Below are 23,657 nucleotides of genomic sequence, written 5' to 3'. Positions count from 1 at the left end.
TGTATACAGAAAGGTGGTTACCCTTCCCTTTATATTTATGACAGGAGCAAATGGCAAAGTTTTTTAAAAACATCAATTTTGTGGCAAAGTATCACTACAGCAGATGTGCCCATGACAGCTTCAACTACCAGTGACAAAGTCATGGAAAATTATGACAGCAGCTGTTGAAAATGTTTTTAATTGCAATAGCACAAGACATTTGAACTTGATAGTGTTCAAGGAGCAGACTTGGTTCAGAATGAAAATATTAATAACCTGCAGCAACCAAGGATGTCTTAAATCCACTGAAGTTCAAACGGAGTTGTTCAGAGAAAATCCCACTGACAAGTAAAAACGTAGTGCTGAAACGAAGTTAGGAACAGAAATGTTTTACTGTAAAACATGGCCCTTGTCAACTTGAAGGACCACTAAGCCAAATCAATGCTTTTCAACATCGTATTATGAAACTGTGTAGAAGGCTGGAATAAAAAAAACAAAAACAAAAAAAAACCAAACCTGGTTATGCTATTCTCCTGTGCTGGACAAACGTTACTGCCAACACTTGGCTTTTAGGGGAATCGGGAAAATAATTCTGATTACTCGGCATGGCTAAGTGGAATGAGAGACCGATAGCATTTACCTTGAAATAGTGATGACAATCCAGATGATGTATATTTTGAAGCTTGCTGAGTATCTGATCAGTGGTGTTTGCATAGTAACATCGATGAAGATCTTTAATCAAAAATAAGGAAAGGAAGATTGCTTCACCAACAAACAATGCAAGCTTTTTGTCTACTGTTGAACTATTGGCCAAATATGCTCCTGGTCCTGAAGAACTCATAAAGGAAGCCACACAGCCCGACAACGAACCTCAGCCCCGAAATTCAAAACAAGATCATATGGTTGCTATCAGACCAGGTTACAGAAAATTAAGGACATCAAGAATCAGCGATAATCAACACACCCCAGGACTTATCCAAAGTCAACCCAATAAGCCAAGGTTTTCGGTAGGTTGCCATAGAAAAAGACAAAAGGAATCCTGCCAAAATAAATATTAACGAGAGCTTTCCAGGATTTCATTAAGTGAGTGGACAATCGGGTCCTAATCCTGAGAATAAATTTTGAGAGTATGGAAGACAATGGTCTAGGACTACTGAGACGACGACAAGGACAGGGAGCTAGCTGAATGGCCCTATGAATATAAGTGGAATCTATTCTGGTGTACAAGCAAGAATGGCTGAGAAAATCTAATGCAAGACATGGGCAATGTGCTGCATACAATTTGCATCTAGAATTAAACCATTCAGTACTGACAATCACAGAATTTCAAAACTTTTATGATTTAGTTGAGAAATTCTATCTATTTTGGTGTTTGTGTTAACTGATAGTCTTTGCTTTCTTCTTTTGTAAGCAAACTTAGCCTACCTCTGAAAACACTTTGTCCTATATGCCGGCCTTGGGTTGCCTTGAGATATCCACACAGAGCTATACTGAAAGCCTTGGCTCAAATTATTCTGAAGTCCAGTAAGCCCAAAGCATGAGACAAAGCTTCATCTTTATGTAAACATTTAGAAAGCTTCAGTGTCGTTCTTGTGATTGTTTTTCAGACTAAAATTCTGGAAGAAATATAGTGTAGTGTCCAAGATGTTGCAGCTGGAAAAACAAGAACTGGGTAACGTTGCCAAAGTACTAGAAAATACATACAATTTAATGAAAGATCTTAGAAATAATTTTTCTGATATCAGACGATCAGTGGTCAAAGTTACTCAGACATGGGGAATACAAGGTAAGTTCAAATCTAAGTGAGCACCAAAAGCTAAGCATCATTTTAAAGCATGCCACGATATATAGCATCCACAGATGATGTCTGGTGTTTAACTCATCTGAAAGGCCCATTCATGGTAAAATGTAGTGCAATACATAAATTTACTGCACAAGCATTGGGCTGTCCCTGGTAGGATGTTAATAGCACACTTCATTCACATATTGCACCTTCCATCCCAGGATCTCCATATGCTTGGCAAACAACTTCTAACAGGAATGTTGTGAAGATATCACTCCCCATGGCACAAAAAGGGAAGCTGAGGAACAGATTAAGTTATCTCCCGATTCCCAGTCCAGTAACTGGACCATAAAAATCATCATCCTGTAGCTGGGTCTTGTGATGCCAGGGAGCTTAAGTATCACAAAATGGACACTTCCAAAACTAAGTCCTCTTGTACTCCAGTTCCTACTGTAATGTATACTAGCATGGTAATGCTAGGCTTGAAGCCTGAAGGACAGGGTGATGAGAACTTTTCATGTTACATGCTGTTTAGGACTGGCCGAAGTGTCCAGGGCTAGATGAATTAGAAAGTCTCTCTACAGCTGAGCAAGGTTTTAGACCACAACAGGAATTTGCTAAAAACCAGTATCTTGTAGATACGACAAAGCTATAGTGTAATAACTTAAGACTTTTGAACGATGCCATGTAACCCTACCCATTCTGATGTAGGAAAGTTGGCTCCCACTCAGTGCTGCCAAGTCTCATGGGGGGGGGGGGGGAAGAGGAGAGAGAAAAAGAAAAAAAAAAAAAAGGTGGCACTGCCCTTCTAAAGAAGCCCAACCCATTTCGGAGGGAAGGGAGTGGGGGTATTTATACAAATTCCTATTTTTAGTAGTTTGAGTTTTGCTGCATACAACATTAACTTGCATGTTAAAATACATGTGTGCACTTACATTATTAAGTAAGGTCCCTCTCTCCATCCTCCGTGGTCTCTTGTTGCCTCAACATGGTACATTCCCGTGTTGAACCATATTCCGGTATGGGACAAAAAAATTGGAACACAGGATGTGTCGAGTGGCCAGGCCAGAAAGTTCATGAATTTGAGTGTTTTCTTAATGGAACAGGATTGGGGATAGGAGGATTCTAAAATTCTAATGACACGTGTATACATTGAAACCAGTCAAATCACTAAAACCACACTGACAACCATTTTTAAACTATAACTTTGTGTTGAAGTCACCTATGACAAAAAAAGCCCCCAAGCCCCACAACTCAAAAAATTTAAATGACTTCTTAAAACAAACAAACCCAATTCTGCTTATTAGAAGTCCCTATTAACTGACCCTGCCACCTTGTGGAAGCTGCATAAAACTGCACTAAGTCAACAACCAATGGGGCCTAGCAAAAACTCCAGAAACCACACGGCAACAACTGTTCACCCTTACCAACAGGCCTTATTCATCACAGTAAGGATTAAGGAAGTGAATTGCAGTGGCTGCACTTATATTTCTGGTTTTGAGAGAAGAAACCAATTGCAGTCGTCTCAGTCCTAGCAGCATCAGTCCAACTGCAGTTCCAGTTTCACTTGTTTACCAGTTGATATTTTAAGAATGTTTTGAAGTGAACTTCAGTTTTCTCATCTGAAATGTCCCTTGTATAGGTTCTGACCTACTCATTTGGTCAGGAATGTACATGAGCTCTGTGTAGTGAGACTAATAGGATATTCAGAAGACAGACAAATTCAGGGAGATCTGTGTCCACCATGATTTTACAGACTAAGGTACAAAGGGATTTCTCCCAGTCCACTTATGTCCTTCCACCCCTCTACCATCTTTCTCCCAAATGGGATAGCCTTTGGCAGGCAGACGACAGTAGAGGTCAGTTGTATGCTGTACTGGTACCTGCTTCTGATTTGTTTGAGTCCTCTCGGATTACACTAATGGAAATTGCATTGCATATCACATTTTGTCTCCATAGTCTCAGGCTACATATGCTGACCAGTATTGTCTCATTGTTACCTTGTACCACCTGATTTGTTTGTTGCAACCACCTTTGTTGTGTGTCCTGTACTTAAATGTCCAGGTCACTGACCATATTTATGCTAGGTCAACAATTGCTGAAGTGTATAAACTGTCTGCGGTCTCCAACCATTTCAGCTCCTGCAGCATCTGGCCACATTTGTGTAGTACCTAGCACAATAAGGTGTTGGCTCCTGAGCAGGACTCATAGGTGATATCACAATAAATAAAAGGCTGTTAAGTGACTTAAAAATTGTTATTAATCGTGCTGTTAAATAATAGGATACCATTTATTTAAGTATTTTTGGATGTTTTCTACATTTTCAAATATATTGATTTCAACTACAACACAGAACAGTGTACAGTGCTCACTTTATATTTAATTTTGATTACAAATATTTGCACTGTAAAAAGTACTGTAGTGCAATCTCTATCATGGAAGTTGAACTTACAAATGTAGATTTACGAAAAGTAACTGCATTCAAAACCAAAACAATGTAAAACTTTAGAGCCTAAAAGTCCACTCAGTCCTATTTCTTGTTTAGCCAATCGCTCAGACAAACAAGTTTATCTCCCATAAATGTAAACAATGCTGCCCACTTTTCGTTTACAACGTTACCTGAAAATGAGAAAAGGCATTCACATGGCACTGTTGTAGCCAGTATTAAGCCATTTATGTGCCAGACATGCTAAACACCCTTCATGCTTCAGCCACCATTCCAGGGGACATACATCCATGCTGATGACAGGTTCTGTTTGAGAATGATCCAAAGTAGTGTGGACTGATGCATGTTCATTTTCCATCATCTGATATGCTACCAGCAGAAGGGTGATTTTCTTTTTTGATGGTTTGGGTTCTGTAGTTTCTGCATTGAAATGTTGCTTTCAGAAGTCTTGAGAGCACGTTCCACATCTTGTCCCTCTCAGATTTGGGAAGGCACTTCAGATTCTTAAAGATTGGGTCAAGCGCTGTAGCTATCTTTAGAAATCTCACATTGGTACTTTTTGTGTTTTGTCAAATTAGCTGTGAAAGTGTTCTTAAAAACAAAGAACATGTGCTGGGTCATCATCTGAGACTCTTAGAACATGAAATATATGGCAGAATGTAGATAACACAGACCAGGAGACACTTAACTCCTCAGGGGATAAGTGTGCCATTTAATTAATACATTTTTTTTAAACTAGCATCTTCAGCAGGAAGCATGTCCTCTGGAACGGTGGCTGAACCATGAAGGGGCATACAAATGTTTTAGCATATCTGGCACGTAAATACCTTGCAATACCGGCTACAAAAGTGCCATGCGAATACCTGGTGACATTGTAAAGAAGCAGGCAGTAGTATCTCTCGTAAATGTAAACAAACATGTTTGTCTTAGCGATTGGCTGAACAAGAAGTAGGACTGAGTGAACTTGTAGGCTCTGAAGTTTTGCATTGTTTTGTTTTTGAGTGCAGTTATGTAGCAAAACAGAAAAAAAAATCTACGTTTGTAAGTTGCGCTTTCACACGAAAGAGACTGCAGTACTTTTTTGAGGTGAATTGAAAAATACCATTTCTTTTCTTTATCATTTTTACAGTGCATATATTTGTAATCAAAAATATAAAGTGAGCACTATACACTTCCTATTCTGTGTGGTAATGGAAATCAATATATTGACTCCTGGGAGAATTCGGTGCCAAAAAATTAAAAATTCTGCACACAATATTTTCAGTTAATTGCATGCATTAAATGCAATTGACAGCCCTAAAAATATATAAAATAAATGGTTATCTTTGGCATAACTTTATTGACCTTCCATTGGTTTGTATTCTGCCACCACCCCGAGGTAATAACATTTTTTCTGATGCTGTACAGCTGTAGAAAGATGGCAACTATTTCCAGAAGACTTTTAGCTTACAGGGGAGCACTGTGTATAGCTGGAAGATCTGGCTTCTGATAGTCTAAGCACAGTTTATCCAGATGCCAGCAGGTGGTTAGATAACAGCTGGAAGAGATGCACTAAAACAAACATCTGTTTATTAGGATACTTGATGAGAAAGCAGTCAGCATGTTGCAATTTTACAATTGCTTAAACATTTAAAAAGCTTCAGAAGCAGCATTACTGTAGGTAGCAGAAAAGCAATAGCCTTGTGCTCCTTAGGAATTTACTTTCAGTCATCCCCTCCACAGATCATCAGTAGTGTAGTCTTGTAGTCCCCAGAGGTATCAGACTGCAGAGGAAAAAAAAAATAAAGTGACATTAGTGACGATCACCGTATGCTTTTGTTTGCCACTTCTAAAATGACTTCTCCACACTTCCCCCCTAACCTTTTTGGGCCAACCCAACAACATCATGTTAAGAGGAAATAAGATACTTGATCCTACTACTGAAATGAATAACTGAACTTCCATTTTTTTTTTTTGGACTGGGAGAAGATTTAATCCATCATGATTGCAGTAAAATACTGAACCAATGTCAAAAAAAAAATCATGATTTTACAAAATCAACATACATCAGACTTGCTGCTAGTTTTACTTTCTCCATTTTGTAACTTTAAATTGCTGAAGAGGCTGTTCAGTACCAGTTTTCGTTTCCTACTTAGCATTTCAGATTTACATGGAGACTTTCTACTAGTAAAGTTGACACTTAATGCACATCTGTGGTGAAAAAAGACAAGTCCAGGGCCTCAGTAACTTCCATAATAACCTTTGCTACATTTACAGCCAACACCACCTTCTGATATAGTGAACTTCCATAGGTCCAGAAAGCGGAGATGCTTTACCAGGCTGTACTCCTCCATCAGGGGTTTGTAATTTGGATTTGTGCTTTTAAATCTCTTAAATACAGATTTCAGGCTACTATTTGAAACTTTTGGCCCATGTGTATTTAAAAAAAAAAAAAAAAAAAAGGATGGTAACTGTCATGTTTGAAAGTCAACTGTGCATTATTAACAAACAATTTTGTTTTGAAGTGACAGATCTTATGCTAAAGTCTTCATTAGCCCCCCCTACACTACAAACACCCTTGCACATGCTTAACTCTGAGCATGAGCAGTGCCACTGCAGTCAATGGGACTGAAGTTACAGTTAAGTGTTTGCAGAATTAGGGCCTCAAGTTTCAGTACTGTTGCCTGCCTCTAGCAGCTTTATAAAAGTCATAAGAGCCTTCCAGCAGTAGTATTAAAAAACCCACTCCCCCACACTACAATTTAAAATGCAGTTCATTATAAATGTTAATCTACATTTGCAATAGCACACATTTTTTAAGTTACTTTTACAAAGCCTCAACCTGGTTTAAATCCATGGGCAGGTTTTTAGTTCTAAATCAACTCATTTAAATTAATGACTTAATTGGTCCACCCAGTACTAAACCAGTACTCAAAGACAGGGAGAAAGTAGCTGACTGAAAATTGTTTAACCATAAAATCCAACACCTTCAAGCCCCGGCACCTAAAGTTAGTTACCACAAATCTACATTTAGTCTCTTAAATGTGCGATCTCACTTTCCAGTATCACAGGGAGCTACAGGGGTTCAGTAATTCTGAAAAGTCAGGCAATTTTCACTTTTGAACCTATAAATGCAGATTTAGAAGCCTGCCTGTAGACAGCAGGTCAGAAAATGTTGACCACAGGAAGTTGTACAAGTTGAACTAATTGCTGTAAAAGGCTGTGAGAGTATCAATTTCACTTTAAGCCAGGTTTATTTTGGTTTAGTTCAAACAGATGCTTAATCATTTTAAGCCACTCAAGGGGAAAAAAAAAAAAAAAAAAGAAGTAGTAGTGTCCAGAAATGGGTTTGCATGAATTCAACTACATATGTTAGAACGACACCTTTAGTTAAGCCAGTCCAACTTTCTCATGAAGAGAAGAATCTAAGACTATGGAGGAGTACTCTGCAGCAGAGTGCCGGTATTAAAGAATACATAATTTTTTTCAAAATGTTTGGAGAGGGAGAGGGAGAGGGAGAGAAAACACACAGTAGCATTATTACATTACAATGACAAGATTCTTTGAAGGCTGGATTAATATTTAAATGGTATGAAAGATATGTTGTTCCCCTACAAGCTTAGCTACTCCTGGCATTTGTGTTCTACAGACATTAGCAATTTTATTCCATACATTTCTATTTGTTTCTCAGTGTATGAATTAAGTTATAAACAAGTTGATAGTTTAAAGGGCTCTGGCCCATTCAGTGAGTTTATCACTGATCAGTACCAGCTGATTGGTCAAAAATGGAATCCCATGTAGGTTTTCAGAACTCGTGCTTTGCCTGAACTAAGAAAAGTGGACAGGTTTAGCACACGCTTTAGCTAAACCATTTTTCCCAGTGCAGATGTAGGATAACAGACTACAACTTCCACCAGATGAATCAAGCAACAAGGCATTACACTGAATCTACACTAGGAAAAGAAAGATCAGGCTTAGCTAGCTCTTTTCCTAATCAAGAGAAAGCCTCAGGCACCCACTGATTTTGTATGGAACTCTAGGTTTTATCCTAAAAAAGAATTAATAAAACTCTAGATTACCACATGATTATGGTGCAGTTAGTTGTGATGATCAGCACTGTGCAATTCAGAGCTATATTATGGAACAGGGCTTGTCACATCAGTTCCACCTCTAGCAACAGAACATTGTGCATCAATTTATGAAAGAGGCTGACAGAAAAGAATCACTCAAGACTGTTTATTCATTTTTTAAAAGTACACTTCTGATTAATCTCCCAACCTCAGAAATATTTGAGCAGATGAGAGAACGTTGGCAGTTACTTGCTGGATTTAAAGCATTGAGGCGAGAAAGGCTATCTGGTACATGCTCAGAAGGACTACCTGAGTGACATTTGGGGGTGGGGGCGGGGAACCACTCCAGCTTCCATTAAAGCAGAAAAAAGTTGAATAAGTCATTGGAAAGAGAAGGAAACTGTAGTCAGTGTTGTAGGAACAGAACTTTAAGAACTAAACCATTGTGTTCAATCTTATTTAAAATGAATTAACTATCTATCTCTAAACAAAGTCACTTTAAGCCATTGGCATCACTTTCACAACTGGACTTTCACAACTATCCTGTTTCAAATAGCTAATAATGGTCCCTGATCTGCTTCAGAGACTATGAAAATTAGCTACCATACCACAAAACTAGTATTAGGGTGTAATGCTTCCCTGGTGCAGGTCAGCTGTGGGAAGAGTCACTGCAAGAGGCAGCATAACATCAGGAAACGGGGTCCTAAGCCTGCCTTTTAGCAATTTTCAATTCAGCTTTAAGACAGATGATTAAATGATTCTCTTAATGTTAAGACCTTCTTACTAAAGCTAGGCATTTCCAAACGTTCTGGGTATCAGAGAGTATGGTGCTGTTCTGCCCTTATAATAGATTGAGCACCAAGGAGCACTCTGGCATCCTGCAGAGCTTCACTGGTTACTTCATCTTCTCCATTTATACCTGTTCACTGAGTCCTCACGTGGAGTCAGTGAGCTACGCTAATGGTTCACAAGTCTCTAAACATGCATTGCTCACTGTCTGACAGATCATCCTAGCTTGCCCACTGTGGGCTTGAGATGACCAAACTGAAGTCTCTTATTTTTCCACCCAAAATCCCCCACTTCCTTGGGAATTACACCACCATCTTCCTCCTAAGCACTTTGGGCTCCACCTCCCCATATAACTGGATCGAGTCTTGCCTCCTCTTTCTACACAATGCACCAAATGTCTGGCATAATAGCACACATTCTTGTCTATTTCCTAGTCAACTCCTGCCTCCAGCGTCCTGCTCTCTGACCTACTCAATTGCCATTTTACTCCATTTTGTCCAGAACACAAGTGCTAAAGCCAAACTGCTCTCCTCTTCAAACTCCTCTACTAATACCTCCTAGCTTACTCCCACTTAACACATTTGGCACTTTCCAAATATAAAACTTTTATACATACCTCAGAGAGAAAAAAAATATATACATACATACATACATACATACACACACACACACAAAAATTCTATTACAGGAGTGACACATTTGTTAGGCAACTTTGTTTCAATATGCAAAAATAGTTCATTAAAAATAATTCTTACTTTTATAGCAGAGTACAAGGAGCAGCCATAATGCTTCTTATATTCAGCCCGAATATCCAGCAGGTCAATTTCTGATCTGGAAACCATGATTCTATTAAGAGTGAACTCATCAGTTCCAGCACCCTGATAAAATAGAAAAGAGCCATCTGGTACAATACACCATATAAAAGCATTATGCAAGTTAGGCTAAAATCAGCATCTCCATCTAGAAATGGCATTCTCCGTCCCACTTAATCTAACTCCAGGAATTACCTGTTGTAAGGGACCAGTGCTGTGTATTATTTACAGACGTCTTACAGACTCTTAGAAACTTGACATTCTCTTAAAGATATACAAGAGTTCAAGAATGGGTATGGAAGCTGAAAACCTACCTTCAAAGATTGGTGCAGCCTTTCAGCAAAGAATGCAGGAGTGTTATTCACACATTGAACTATTAAAAGAAAAAGTTAAGAATTAGTTTAAATGGCCTGCTCTACAACGATACCACCATATAACTTGCTTTGGCTTACAAGCCCTCACTATGAATGGACAGGACATGCATGGCCAGATTTTCAAAGCTAGGTAAATACAATTGTATGCGCCAGCCTTGTACCTGTAAATGACTGACATGCATGCACAAGTCAGGTACATACACACATGCACCTGGCCAATTCTGCATGGACTTTATCGTTCTCTTCCAGGCTGGTAAACTACATGCATGTAACACACACTCCCATGAGAGATGTACCCATTTATATGAAGGGTGAATCTGGCTATAGATTTTTAGTTAAAGCATTTCTGTTGTTAAGAACAAGACTTTATAGAACCCTCAGGCCTGCCCTGAAAGTAAAATACCCTAGTGCTTTTGAAATGGTTCAGCAGTATGGGTGGCTGAAGTCTGGTGACGAGTAAAATTAGTCATTAGCGTCACTACTAAAAACATCCCCAAGTATGGTTGAGGTTTTTTTGGCACTTGCAAAGTCAGTATAAATGAGGAGCGTGCCTGGTGTATAGGACTTAGCACAAAGCAGTCCTGGACCAGGATTAGGGCTGCTAGAGGCTATCACTGTACTAATTATAAACATCAACATAGTTGAATATATGCTACAGAACTAACAAGCTCTCTCTTCTCTTTGTAAGCCCAAGTCAGTGTTACAATGCTTAATGCAGGGATACTGCTTATCACTAAAAGCAAGAACTAAAAAGTCACTGTAAATCAAAGTATTCAGACTAATATTTTACCTATCCTCCTCTTTTTTTTTTTTTTTTGGTTTAAAAAGGCACAGCTTGTTTTCAGCCATGTCTTCCTCCTCCCCAAGAATCTTACCAATGGCTAAGAGTAAATCCTCAAAATGCCCTGACATTTCACCCTGTATACTTTCTTCAATGGTCTTCTTGCTGATGTTCCTGTATTCATCAAATGCTAAAAAGATAGCCAAACATATGTAGTAAGTATATCAAACTATCACAAGGAAATGACTCAATGTTCTCATGCGTCAGGCTCCATTTGGGGTCTGATCCAAACCTTAGTGAAACTAACGGAAGTCTTTCCACTACCTTCAATATTGTTTGGAACATGCCTTTGATGAACACGTACCCTATGATGAGAGCAACATTAGCCAACATTCTAACCTAATCAAGGTGTATATATCTAGAAATTTTGTTAAGGAACAAACAACCTTCAAGGGCCATCATTTTAACATTCACCATTTTCTTTCTCAAGGCAGTTTGCCTCTGTTCTTTAATGCGGCATGTCAGACCTCGCTTCAGTTAGCCCATTTACCTAATGGTCTTGCTTTAATAATCATAAAATTAAGAATGACTCAAATATATTGAGTGGGGTGGAGACAAATTTTATCCACGGAAGGCTTTCACAATCCCAGGTTTCTTTATGAAAAAAGAGGGCGTCTCATGCAGCACACTCCATCAGCCGTAAGGCAAAGATGCATTTAGTGAGTCACAAAATAGCAAACACAATTACTTCCTTATCAGAGGCTTGCTTGGTCCCCAAGTCTGCATGGCATTTGTATATGCCAACAATTACATTTAAAGCATGCTATGCAATCCACACAGTCTTTGGCGACAGGGATAAGTAAAAGACGACCTGCTGTCTGGGTTTAAGATAAACTTTCATCTCTTCTCCTGCAAAAATGGGAATGAAAATACCTTAGAGTAAAACTACACAGGAAGAGCCCACTTCAAATCTACATACACATTGATATGTGGCACACTCAACAAGGACAAGACACGCCTCTTAGACCTATTGTTTCAGTTTGCAGCCTTCCATATGTGAACAGATACAGTACTGCCTATCTTCACAACCATAAGAGCTAGAAACTCAGGGATTTTTATTCTGCAAGCTTTAGCAAAAGCTGATGGACCCACGAAGTGATGGTGGGACAGTAACAGTGAGTGGCACCTCAATCCAAATTACACATAAAGATGCTTGGCTATAGAAAATAATTATCATTTACTAAGAAATATCACAAAATGGTCCAAAATCGATTTCATACTTAATTTCAGTTGAGGTATGCTCCTAAGGCACAGAATTTCAGTGAACTTATCTTCATCTGTACCCCATTTCTTCTCACCAGCACTATAGAGAACCTATTGCAAGGAAAGAAAGAATGTCACTGTGGCCACTAGACTAGACTTCTCAAAAGAAGATTGTTGAGCCATGCCACTGCAAACTAGTCTCTGCATTTTCCATAAGTTTTCGGAGGACAGGATTCGGAACCTGGCTGATGCAATGGACTTCACTGCAGTGCTGTGGTGTTGCTGTCATGGGCTGCTGAAACTCAAGCCTGGAAAGTTGAACTAGTTCTCTCTCTCTCTCTCTTCCCCCCATACAAAGCAGAACTTGCCTGTCTACTGACCTACACTGGAACATCTTCTACTGTTGGAAGACAGACATTAAGGGACTCATATTCAAAGTGAGAAGGAGATTTTTCTATGAATGACAGAATGGAAATATTTGCTTTATGAAAGATGCAATTTATCACAAAGTGAATGTTAGAGTTAATTCCAATACATCAAATACAAATCAGGACTTTATAAACATGTCTTATTCAGGAATGGGGGTTCCTTGGAGCTTCCCCCCATCCATTCCACTCAAGGGCATCAGTGGCTATGGTGTCTTCTTCAGACAGAGACTTCACTATAATCCTCCCACTGGCCAAACTGGGGATGGTGTTTTATGGATACCATGAGCACCACTCACACAGCAGCCCCAGGCAGGTTTTGAGCGAGTTATGAGCTGCACTTGCAGTGTGTGTCGGCCCAGCATTGCTGGGCCCAAATTCTGCACCTCACATGGTGGCAGCAAGGAGAGGGGCAATCCAAAGTTTTACACTGTTAGTGGGAAGTCTGAATAAAATGAAACTTTCTCCATAGGCCATTTAAAAAAAACAACCCTCAAAGAAACCCATGTTCATGTTAGCTCTCACCACAGATAAAATGGCAATACTTACACTTCAAAGGTTACTACAGCAGTTTAACAATGCATTATTGGAAATTGGGAAACTGAGTACTCTAGACCGGATTATATATAGAAAACTAATGCCAGTTATAGGAAGGAGATAGCGAAGGAAGGAAAAAACAAAAAACAAAAAAAAACTACACACATGTCCTAATCTGATGGTCTCCCTGCCCACTCCATTTCAACTTTGGGGTGTTCAAAATGCTGAATTTCTTGGGTATGAGCCATCCCTGTAAGATGCTGATTAGCAGATAATTTTGTATTGCAATAGACAACACTTTATATCTACGTGTCAAGCGCAGCTTGGTTCAGCCACTGTTTTGCTTTGCTGTACCTGTGCATCCTTCTTTGCAAGATGTTCGTCCACTTTTACATTTTCATCTCTTCTGCCCTGCAATAAGGGAGAGTGAACTTTAAAGCCCATAAAAGTGCAAAATTTGAAAGTCTCAGATAGTCACACCTTCTCCCAGTCACCCACCCAAGAATAATTATTGTGGATTGTGAAAAAGTAGCTCTTGCCAGCATCCTCCTAGGCCCAAAATTTGTCTGACAGTGTCATTAAAAGCATTGTGTGGGGAAGGTTGAGTATGAGCATTTGGGGCCTCCATGTGCGGTCTAAGGCTAAAGCCACCACTCCTGCTATTTCTCCTCTTTACTTCACCCCCACTCCGAACAAGCCTGGAGTAGTGACTCCCCCTCATCATGATCAACAATGCTGGGATCCAATAGGAGAGCGATGAATGAGGAAAACCGCATCACTTTGCTTCTTATGGGATAGGACAGAGCCTGACCCTTCAAACTTTGGATTTAGTACTCCTGAACGGAGCATGCAATAGCAAAGGTCAAAGCCACGCCACAGCATGAATTGGGCATTGGCTTCACCACACAACTCCTCAAACCTGATCTGTAACACCCCAATTGCTACGGTGCTAAGAGTCCAAGAAGAGGATGCCAGTTATGGTTACTTGTGCTAAAACTATGGCGCTGTAACTGGTATAAAAGTAGCCAAGGATAAGAGGAGACCAAATCCATCTCAACCAACAAGTCCAGATAGGGACTCTGATCTCTCGAGGGGAAAATATCAGTATTCTAACCTACCATGCCACTCTCTTACCTTAAATTTAGATAAGCAAAGCTATGCACACCCTATAAGTACTGTATCAGTTGTCAGACGATTCACTAGGACTGCCTATATTTACAATTTCAAGTAAAATCTAAATATCAAATCTGTACAGTAATTATGTTGACTAAGTTGAAGGAACTTACATCTGCCAGAGTTAACAGGGCTTTTCTGAAGTCACCAGAGGTGTCAGAACTGATGTCATCGCCAAGACTCTTCTTATATACTAAAAACAAAAATAATCAAACATTTTATTGAATTCTGTAATTTAAAAACAAAAAATCAAAGGTAAGATTAGCAAAAGCATCTGGATGTTAAGGAAAGATCACTGACCAGTAACGGATTTGTTGTAGCCTTATCCTCCTAGCAACAACTTTGACATATCAATGTTATGGTACTATGCAAGATCCATCAGTCCACCGACATGGGTTAGCCCCACAATCCAGCCTTTTCCCCTTAATACAGTCACATGCATGGTCATATATCTAGGATCAAAGAATGCAGGCCATACCTACAGAATGGGGGACTGTATCCTGGAAAGTGGTGAGTCTGAAAAGGATTTAGGGGTCATAATGGACAAGCAACTCAACATGAGCTTCCAGTGTGATGCTGTGGGAACAAGGGTACAATTCTTAGATGTATAAACAAGGAAATAGTGAGTTGGAAAGTGATTCCACTCCCCCCCCCCCCCCCATAATTTACAGCACTGGTGAGACCAATACTAAAATGTCCAGTTCTGGTGTCCACATTTTGGCGGGGGGGTGTGGGGGGGTGGGAAATGTGGAAAAACTGGAGAGGGTGCAGAGAAAGAAGTCTTAAAAGTGACTTGAGGGCTGAATACAAATGCTATACACAGTGGGAGACTTAGAGAGCTCCATCTGTTTAGTTTATCAACATGAAGACAGGTTATTTGATTACAGTGTAAAAGCATTTTTATGGGAAGAAAAACACCAGGCTCTTTAATCTGGTGGACAAAGGCATAACAAGAACCAATGGGTGGAAGTTACAGCCAGACAAATTCAAGTTAGAAATCAGACAAGTTTCTAACAGTGAGGGGTTTAACCATTAGAACAAACTGTGACATTGCACTCTATAGGATTTTATGGAAATATTCTAAGGAGTGTGAATATAACGTAACTGGAATATGCTTCATGCAAAAGGTCTCTTGTAAGGTATCATTACAAAGTTTATAATCTACTGAGTGTGTTCATCCTATTTGTATGTATGGATCATTCTTGTATCTGAAACTAGAAATATGAAATATAACTGAGGTCCTATTGTAATTATGCAAAGTGTGGGCCCTTAATGGTGGTTTGGAATTTTGATGGCTCCTATTAACCAGGACAATTGACTGTAGATGGCTTGTTTACTTGTAAGTCTTCCTATATACCTGTGTGCTGGCAAGTAGGTAATGAAGTCTTACAGTGACGTGATTATGGCACCTGAACTGGAATCCATCTATAACCTGGTGCTTTTCCATTTAGAAGGAGGGGTGGGAACCAGAGGCGGACAAAGGATTCACGCCTTGTGCAAAAAATATATAAGGGGGTGGAGCAGAACAAAGGGGGCTGCAGTCATGAGAAATCCCCTAGCTACCGCCTGAGCTGGAACAAGGGCTGTACCAGGGGAAAGGATTGTGCCCAGACTAGGAAGGCATCCAATCTGTGACAGAAGCTTATTGAAATATCTGAGGAAGAGATTTTATCTGTATTCAGTTTTCTTACTGTACTAGGCTTAGACTTGCATGTTTTATTTTATTTTGCTTGGTAATTCACTTTGTTCTGTCTGTTACTACTTGGAACCACTTACATCCTACTGTTTACTGATTAATTAACCCAGAGTAAGTGATTAATACCTGGGGGGAAGGCAAACCACTCTGCATCTCTCTCTCTCAGTGTTAGAGAGGGCGAACAATTTATGAATTCACCCTGTATAAGCTTTATACAGGGTAAAACAGATTTATTTGGGGTTTGGACCCCACTGGGAGTTGGTATCGGAGTGCTGGAGACATGAACACTTCTTAAGCTGTTTTCAGTTAAGCCTGTGGCTTTTGGGGGATGTGGTTCAGACCTGGGTCTGTGTTTGTAGCAGGCTAGCGTGTCTGGCACAACCAGGCAGGGCACTGAAGTCCCAAGCTGTCAGGGAAAAAGGGCTCAGAGGTAGTCTCAGCACATCAGGTGGCAGTCCCAAAAGGGGTTTCTGTGACCCAACTCGTCACACAGACTACCAAGGGAAGTGGTGGACTCCCCCATCTCTTGATGTCTTCAAATCAAGACTGGGCGCCTTAACTGAAGATATGCTTTAGTCGAACAGAAATGATTGGGCTCAAAACAGGGGTAACTGGGTGAAACAAAGGTCTTTGCAGGCTGCTCTGTGCTTCTTACAGCTTCAAAGCAGATGCTCAACTGCTTAGATTCTCTCTGTAAATATAAAATTGACTGACATTCTTACCTCCTGCTTCCTGACTGATGAGGCCATAATACTGATAGGCTGTTGCCATGTTGGCTAGGAGAAGAGGGACCTATAATTCACACCTGGAAACTATGGCAGGAGTTCTGCACATAGAAATTAAAATTCCGAGAAGTAAAAAGAAACTGCGCCATTATTATACTATTACTTGCTCTTTTAACAGACAATTAATGCTACAACCATGTCCTTTTTCTTAAAAAAAGAGTTTTAAAGATTTCCCCAAGCCTGAGTTTGGTACAAAGCAAAACATTTACCATTCCCCCCATTTCTAGGTTTACACAGTCATTTATAAATTCAAGTGTTGCAACGACAGCAGTGTTACACCTCAGGTTACAATGAAAAGTGATAGGGCTGCCAACTTGAGAGCAGTGTTTGAGAACCAATGGAAGATTTGACATTTTTACCCCTTTAATAATCTTCATAATTCCCTAGTCATTTAGGTACTTATATGCCCTCAACACTGAGCTGCAAGGGTTGCATCATCTGTAAACAGGTCCCTTAAGATGATCTCCTCACCTTAGCTCTGAACCTTGCAATGTTAAGCAAGCCTCCATCATCTCTGGTGCTAAGATAGGCACCTCCTTGAACATCAGGGAACGTGTGTTGAGGTGGGAATGAGAAGTAAATATTAAGATCTGTTTGCAGATGATGCAACATTTGTGGCTCAGGGTTGATGCTCCACAACATCTTATTACCAAGTTTTCCGATTCATGCAAAATCTTTGGGCTAGCAATAAGCTTGAAAAAGACTATCATGCACCAAGGCTCTTCAGAACCAGTTCCAGATATCACCTTAGATGGTGATAGTCTAGATGCCGCTCACTAATTTTGCTACCTTGGCTCTATTGTTACCAACAATGTGGATCCTGATGCTGAGCTTACTAGTAGAATCGGCAAAGCAGCCAGAAACTTTGGTCTTTTGCCAGACAGAGCCTGGAACAATAACAAATTGTTAACTAAAGTGAAAATCCATACTCAGGAGACATGTGTTTTATACACTCTTCAGTATGGCTCAAACATGGACAACTTGTGCCAAAATATCAAAAAAGACTAAACAGTTTTCATATCAGATGCTTGTGTAAGCTTCTTTGAATAAGTTGGCAAGACAGGGTGACAAATGTGGAAGTGTTAAATCGTGCTGCTATGACATTCATGGGAATGTTGATTATTAAGAAGAGACTCAGGTGGCTTGGACATGTCAAGTGAATGCCGGATTACAGGATCCTGAGGAGCGTGCAGTACTCTGATGCTCGGGAAGGGTCTAGACAGAAAGGCAGACCGCTGCGCAGATTTCAGGGTGCTTGCAAAGCTGATTAGTATCATTTAGAATCTGGGAAGGGAGTGCAGAATACCACTCTGATTGGAGGAGTCAGCTTGTAGATGGAGCAAGGGATTGTGACGCGGATTGGATCAAGATTTGTGATGACCAGCGTCAGAGGAGGAAAGAATCTGCTGTTTGGATTCAGAGCATTGCTAGTGCGTGGGTGTGCGCTGTGGACAGGACTGTTACTCATGCATTGGACTGATTAGCCATCAGATAACTCATTGGCGCATGTCCCATGCTCCGTAAAGAGCGATGGTGCCATTGATATACCCTCATCACTGTAGTATGCAAGAGTCTCAGACACTTGTGGATTTTATCCTTGCAACACCTCGGGGAGGAGGGAAATATCTTCATCTTAGACAGGACCTGAAGCACAAGATAAATTAAGCAACTTGTCCAAGGTCACAAAGAAAACCTGTGTCTGAGGTAGGCATTGAACCCAGCTCTCATTCTAGTGCCCTATTCACATACGCCATACTTCTGTCTCCACGAGCTTTTCTGTGCAAACAGACAGAACTACCATAGCGACGTGTTCATTAAAGGGAACTTTTTTTGCTTTTCATTTGTTTTAGCTCCTGCCTTCAGTTTGCAAAGCTTCCTGTGGAAGATTATATAATGCATTACAGTAGGCAACTCAAACTGCTCCTTATATGGTACTTTAACTAGCCTACCACCCAAGAAACTATAAATCTCCTAGGTCTGAATCCAAACAAGGCCGTATCACACATTAGATGTATCTGTTCCAAGCATATGCTTTCACAGTTTGCTCTTCTAATGTTCAAATCAATCTCACCGGCCATACTGCTAGGCAATTAGTCTCCTGGGAAAGGAGCAGAGTTGTTGTGAGTTACCATGAGAAACAATGCAATAAAAATCAAGTTTTCCTGTAATTATGTACACACACATACCGCCCCCCCCCCCCCCAACACCACATGTTCTGGTACATGAACATTTAAAATGAGAGCTGCAAGAAAGTTACTGCAGTGCTGTCAGGAGCCTTTCAATAATTTGTTTCTGCTTGAAATGGACAGTATTTTTAAATAGCATGACAATGAATTGCTCAGAGAATGTGTATGGCAAATAAAACATTGAAAAATATTTACTTAGAAACCTCAGTCTATCCTAGAATTAACACCTATGAGACCATTAGGTTACTGGATGCTATGCATGCCAAAGAAACAGCTCTTTAGTGGAATCACACAGGCTACGCTATGAGCAAGGGGGGTGATTCCCAACTTCGTACACATACTCGCGTTAGCTCAGTGAGAACTAGTGGGAGTACAAGTAATAGTGTTGCGGCAGTGGCATGGCTTACCTGCCCTGAGTACATACCTGTGAGGTTCAGGCAGGTTTATACTTGGTCTTACTGCTGCTGCCCATGCTACTGCAGCTACACGGCTATTTAAGCTCATGCTAGCTCTCAATGAGCTAGCACAGCTAGCTATATACAAGATGGCAATCACACCCCAGCTCATAAGGTAGATGTAGCCATAGTGCAATGCTTAGCAATCGGTTCTGCACATTTTTCCAAAACACTAACAATAATGGACCCAATTCTCTGGGATCCATCCACTGGATACAACGGGAGTGGCAGCCCCAAAGGTGCTGTTTGAAGCTCCCATATTATGGAACCGGTTCTATGCCAATCCTGGTGTAACAAATACCAGCCTTAGATATACTCAGTTACTTTGGATGGCTATATGCTATGGGAGCAAGTATGGTAAACTGGAGTAACAGGAGTGCTCTGGCCACGCCCCCTCAATATTCCTATGCTGTGGGAGAGGGTGACATAGGAGACCACGATGCTAGATCTTCACGATTGGGACACTGGCGTAATCGTCACCTGGGTAGAGCCAGTGGCTTGATGGCACAAATGGGCCAGTAAGAGCAGCATAAAGGGGCCAGAACGCAGAGGAGAATCTGACCCACAAAGTTTTCAGAAACCAGCACCCTCCCCCGCAGCATCTTAAACTTTATATTAGGTATGTTCAGACACGTGCTGTTCGGTAAATACACGTGATTCAGAAGTGCATCAATTATTAAAATAATTCTCCCAGACTCATATGCCAAAGTTTATTTGCCAAGAGTTTGTATGGCCGAGTCATTCGCTCCTGAAAGCGGAGCTTATAATGAAAAAAGACAAATTTTAAAGTCATTCCTATTAGTTGCTGTTTGTACTGTGCACTTTAAAGTAATTGCAAGCACAACCCTAAAGGGAAAGAGCCTAATATGCAAGATATAAAGGAGCACATCACCACATTCCATAGGGAAGAAAAAAAAATCCATTACTGGCCAAGCCATGCATCTGAAACTGGAATTTGGCTGCAAGAGTAAATTTTTGCCCTCAGATGCTTGCACACAGCTCTAATTTCAATAGGAGCTGCCTGCACAGTGTGTTCTTAAAAAGCAAATTTGTTCCTAAACATGGAATTCAGTCCTGTAGGTACTGGAGTGGTACTTCATGTAGAGCGCATGCATCTGTTAACCGCACAGTACGCTGAATCTTTTGTAAAGACTGCAATTATTGAAAAATACTTTTTGTATCCAAAGCTCAACTTTGCAAATTCAAAAGAGTCACTTTTCATAGATCACTTCAAGTAGGTTATTGAGCACTGGGTAGGATGCAATCAGGTAATGGTATTAATATACATGTGCGAGAAAGCATTACCTGTATAGTATGCCTGGGATACCTCTTTCATTTGCTTACTGCTCCTGGAGGCTAGGATTTCTATCAGTGCCTTTTCGTTAGTTCCACTACCCTTAAACAAAAACAAAAAAACAAAACAAAACAAAAACCACATACAGTTGACAAGGAAAAAAAATACACAGTTTTTATAGCGGTTTTTTGGGGATTAGTTTCAAGTGAACATAAGCATGAATTGTGAACATTACACATTGTAATACCCAAAATACTGTGATTTCAAATATCAAAATTCATGCAATTCACATTAGCAAGGAAATAAAGTTTGTGAAAAGATTCAACTACTGAATGAAAAAAGTTATTTGATCCTATCAAGAGATTATTAAACCTAATGAGCTGTTTCTCAAATCTGCAACTAAGGGAACGAGCCAGTGATAATAGACACCAGGTTCTGTTAGAATCCACATGCAGCTCTGAGAATGCAGGTCACTCCTACATTTCAACACATTTGACATTCTAATCTGAGGACTTGAGCACAGAGCAGACATGCCACATTAAGTGTTGTTTTAGTGACCTGAAATAGGAATAGGCAGCAGAACACCAAACTCATATCCCCACTTACAACAAAGACAGGAATTGAAAACAGTTTCTGGCAATGAATAGCTAATAAATTGTTGCATGGTTTCCCCTGCCTACTTATAACTGAAGCACTACAAAAATGTTATAGCCCGCCAATATGACACCTAAAAAATGGACTAATTTTTCCATCACTCTGATATTTTGCATAACAAACTAAGGAGTAGAGACAATTTCAATTTTGGTTTTAAAAAATTCCATTTTGACTAAAACAAAGTTTTCAGTGAAAATTTGGTTTTGGTTACTTTTTGTTGTTTTCTCAATGAAACTTTTTTGAAATATTTTGAAAAAAAAAGTCATTTCAGATGTGTGGAACCCTCACTTCCCCACCCCAATCATAAAAATATGTTAGTGTTTTTCCTCTCCCTACTGAAACTAAAATATTTTTTTCATTTGGAAAAAATGTAATGGAAAATTTTAAACAAAAAAAAATTTCATTTCCTTTGAAATTTTTTACAAAATATTTACCTTCTTTCTAAACGCTCTAAATCAAAAGTATGAAACATTTGCTTGCAGACTTACTTTCATGGATTTCTTAAGCTGTTTAGCATCAAACACAGCTGGTGGTGTTACAAGTGCGACTATAACACACTCCAGATTGCCAGAGAGATCACTCTTCAAGTCATCTTTCAGGTCCTAAACAAACAGGCAAGACCCAGGGTGATTAGATTGCACTTTCACAGATCACATTATTTCCAGATGAAATGGCAAGTTTAGTTGTTGCTATTGGAATAATTCCACCCTGCTTCTCCTCAATCATTTCTACTTTCAGAAGCATCTTGCTCATGGCTGTGTCGCTTTTTGAAGTTTCCTTCCAAACAAAACAAAAACACAAAAAAAACACAAACCACTACTATTATTTAGAACGCTAATTCCACTCTTTCAAAATTAAGGCTAAATTAAGGTCAGTCCACTTTATGTCTTAAAAAAAAAACAAAAAAAACAAAAAAAAACCCCACCCCAGAAATGTAGATATACTGATTCTCAAGAGAAAATGGAGGAGGCAGAGAATCAGATTCATGTGTTAGTTGGTCCGGGAAAGGGCAACTGCAAATGCTGGAAAAGGGACCTTTTAACTCCCAGCCTTAACTCATTTGTCATCTTCCCAAAAATAAATGGTAAGAGTTACTTTATTTCAGTGCCTAGTCCACACTGAAACAACAGGGGCACTTGTTTGGCTCCTTGTTTAGCACATGCTTCATTGCTTAATGGTGCACTGAAAAGAGTTTGTATTGGTTAGTTTTTTCCTAATCAAAGCGTTCCTCCTTTATTCTCAGAGCTAGCTATAAATTCAAATGAGTTACTTAAATGTATTCATTTCTCATATCCTGTCTCATAATTAAGCAATATTAGGGTTTGTGCACATACAGATTAGTTTTGCATAATGAAGATGCTACAGGATATTTTTACTGTCAGCTATCCTCCCCAAGCTGTACCTTTCCTGAAGCTGCCTTGTACTCCTTAGCCATCAGCTGCCGCTGAGCATTTGATCTCTCAGTGAGGATGCTGATCAGTGTTTTCTCATCCGTCCCTGAAAGAAAAATCATTTTACTCAAGGTTGTTCAACTCCCAGTTTTTTTACACAACCCAACAAAACTCCTAATGCACTGAAACTAAAACGAGTTATTCCAACTCGCTTGAATTCACTGGGAAAAGAGGCATATTATTCACTTTTATACTTCAGCAAGGAAGCGTTTTAGTAACCAAGTCGTCCTCACTGATTTGTCAATTTGTTCTGAAACTAATCTCCATCCTGGGCACTGGCTGAAAGCAAACAGAAAAGGAGAAGGCAAAAACCCCTTCAAATGGAGATGAGACCTAGCCAGAGATCTTAGTGTCAGGGGGCTTTCGGGGGGGGGGGGGGGGCAAAAGACCTATCTGGCTTCAAGATTAAAGTCGATAAGTTCATGGAGGAGATGGTATGATGGGACAACATGATTTTAGCAATTAAATTGATCTTTAAATATTCATGGTAAATAGGGCCAATGGCCTGTGATGGGATGTTAGATGGGGCGGGACCTGAAATTACTACAGAGAATTCTTTCCTGGGTGTCTGGCTGGTGAGTCTTGCCCACATGCTCAGGGTTTAGCTGACTGCCTTATTTGGGGTTGGGAAGGAATTTTCCTCCAGGGCAGATTGGCAGAGGCCTTGGGGGTTTTTCACCTTCCTCTGCAGTGTGGGGCACGGGTTACTTGCTGGAGGATTCTCT

The 23,657-nt window shown here is 40.0% G+C and overlaps 1 protein-coding gene across 2 annotated transcripts in view; it reads right to left on the bottom strand.

The window, feature by feature from the left end:
* Positions 1 to 5,494: 5,494 nt before the first annotated feature.
* The window catches only part of ANXA3 (annexin A3), a 34,902-nt gene continuing 16,739 nt past the window's right edge, over positions 5,495 to 23,657 (bottom strand). The window contains exons 5-14 of one of the 2 annotated variants that reach the window (XM_074950467.1): positions 22,884 to 22,978; positions 21,970 to 22,083; positions 20,839 to 20,929; positions 14,525 to 14,604; positions 13,593 to 13,649; positions 12,294 to 12,387; positions 11,108 to 11,203; positions 10,173 to 10,231; positions 9,802 to 9,924; positions 5,495 to 5,971 (exon numbers count right to left, since the gene is read on the bottom strand). In XM_074950467.1, coding sequence (XP_074806568.1) covers positions 5,912 to 5,971; positions 9,802 to 9,924; positions 10,173 to 10,231; positions 11,108 to 11,203; positions 12,294 to 12,387; positions 13,593 to 13,649; positions 14,525 to 14,604; positions 20,839 to 20,929; positions 21,970 to 22,083; positions 22,884 to 22,978 — 869 coding nt within the window. In that variant the 3' untranslated portion in view covers positions 5,495 to 5,911. The remainder of the gene's footprint in view (positions 5,972 to 9,801; positions 9,925 to 10,172; positions 10,232 to 11,107; positions 11,204 to 12,293; positions 12,388 to 13,592; positions 13,650 to 14,524; positions 14,605 to 20,838; positions 20,930 to 21,969; positions 22,084 to 22,883; positions 22,979 to 23,657) is intronic. The other variant, XM_074950466.1, reaches the window with a different exon arrangement.

This window comes from Natator depressus, chromosome 4, assembly GCF_965152275.1.
Source record: "Natator depressus isolate rNatDep1 chromosome 4, rNatDep2.hap1, whole genome shotgun sequence".
Classification (NCBI taxonomy): domain Eukaryota; kingdom Metazoa; phylum Chordata; order Testudines; family Cheloniidae; genus Natator; species Natator depressus.
The sequence above is the reverse complement of the archived record's forward strand: the minus strand, read 5'-3'. Positions and strand labels throughout refer to the sequence as shown.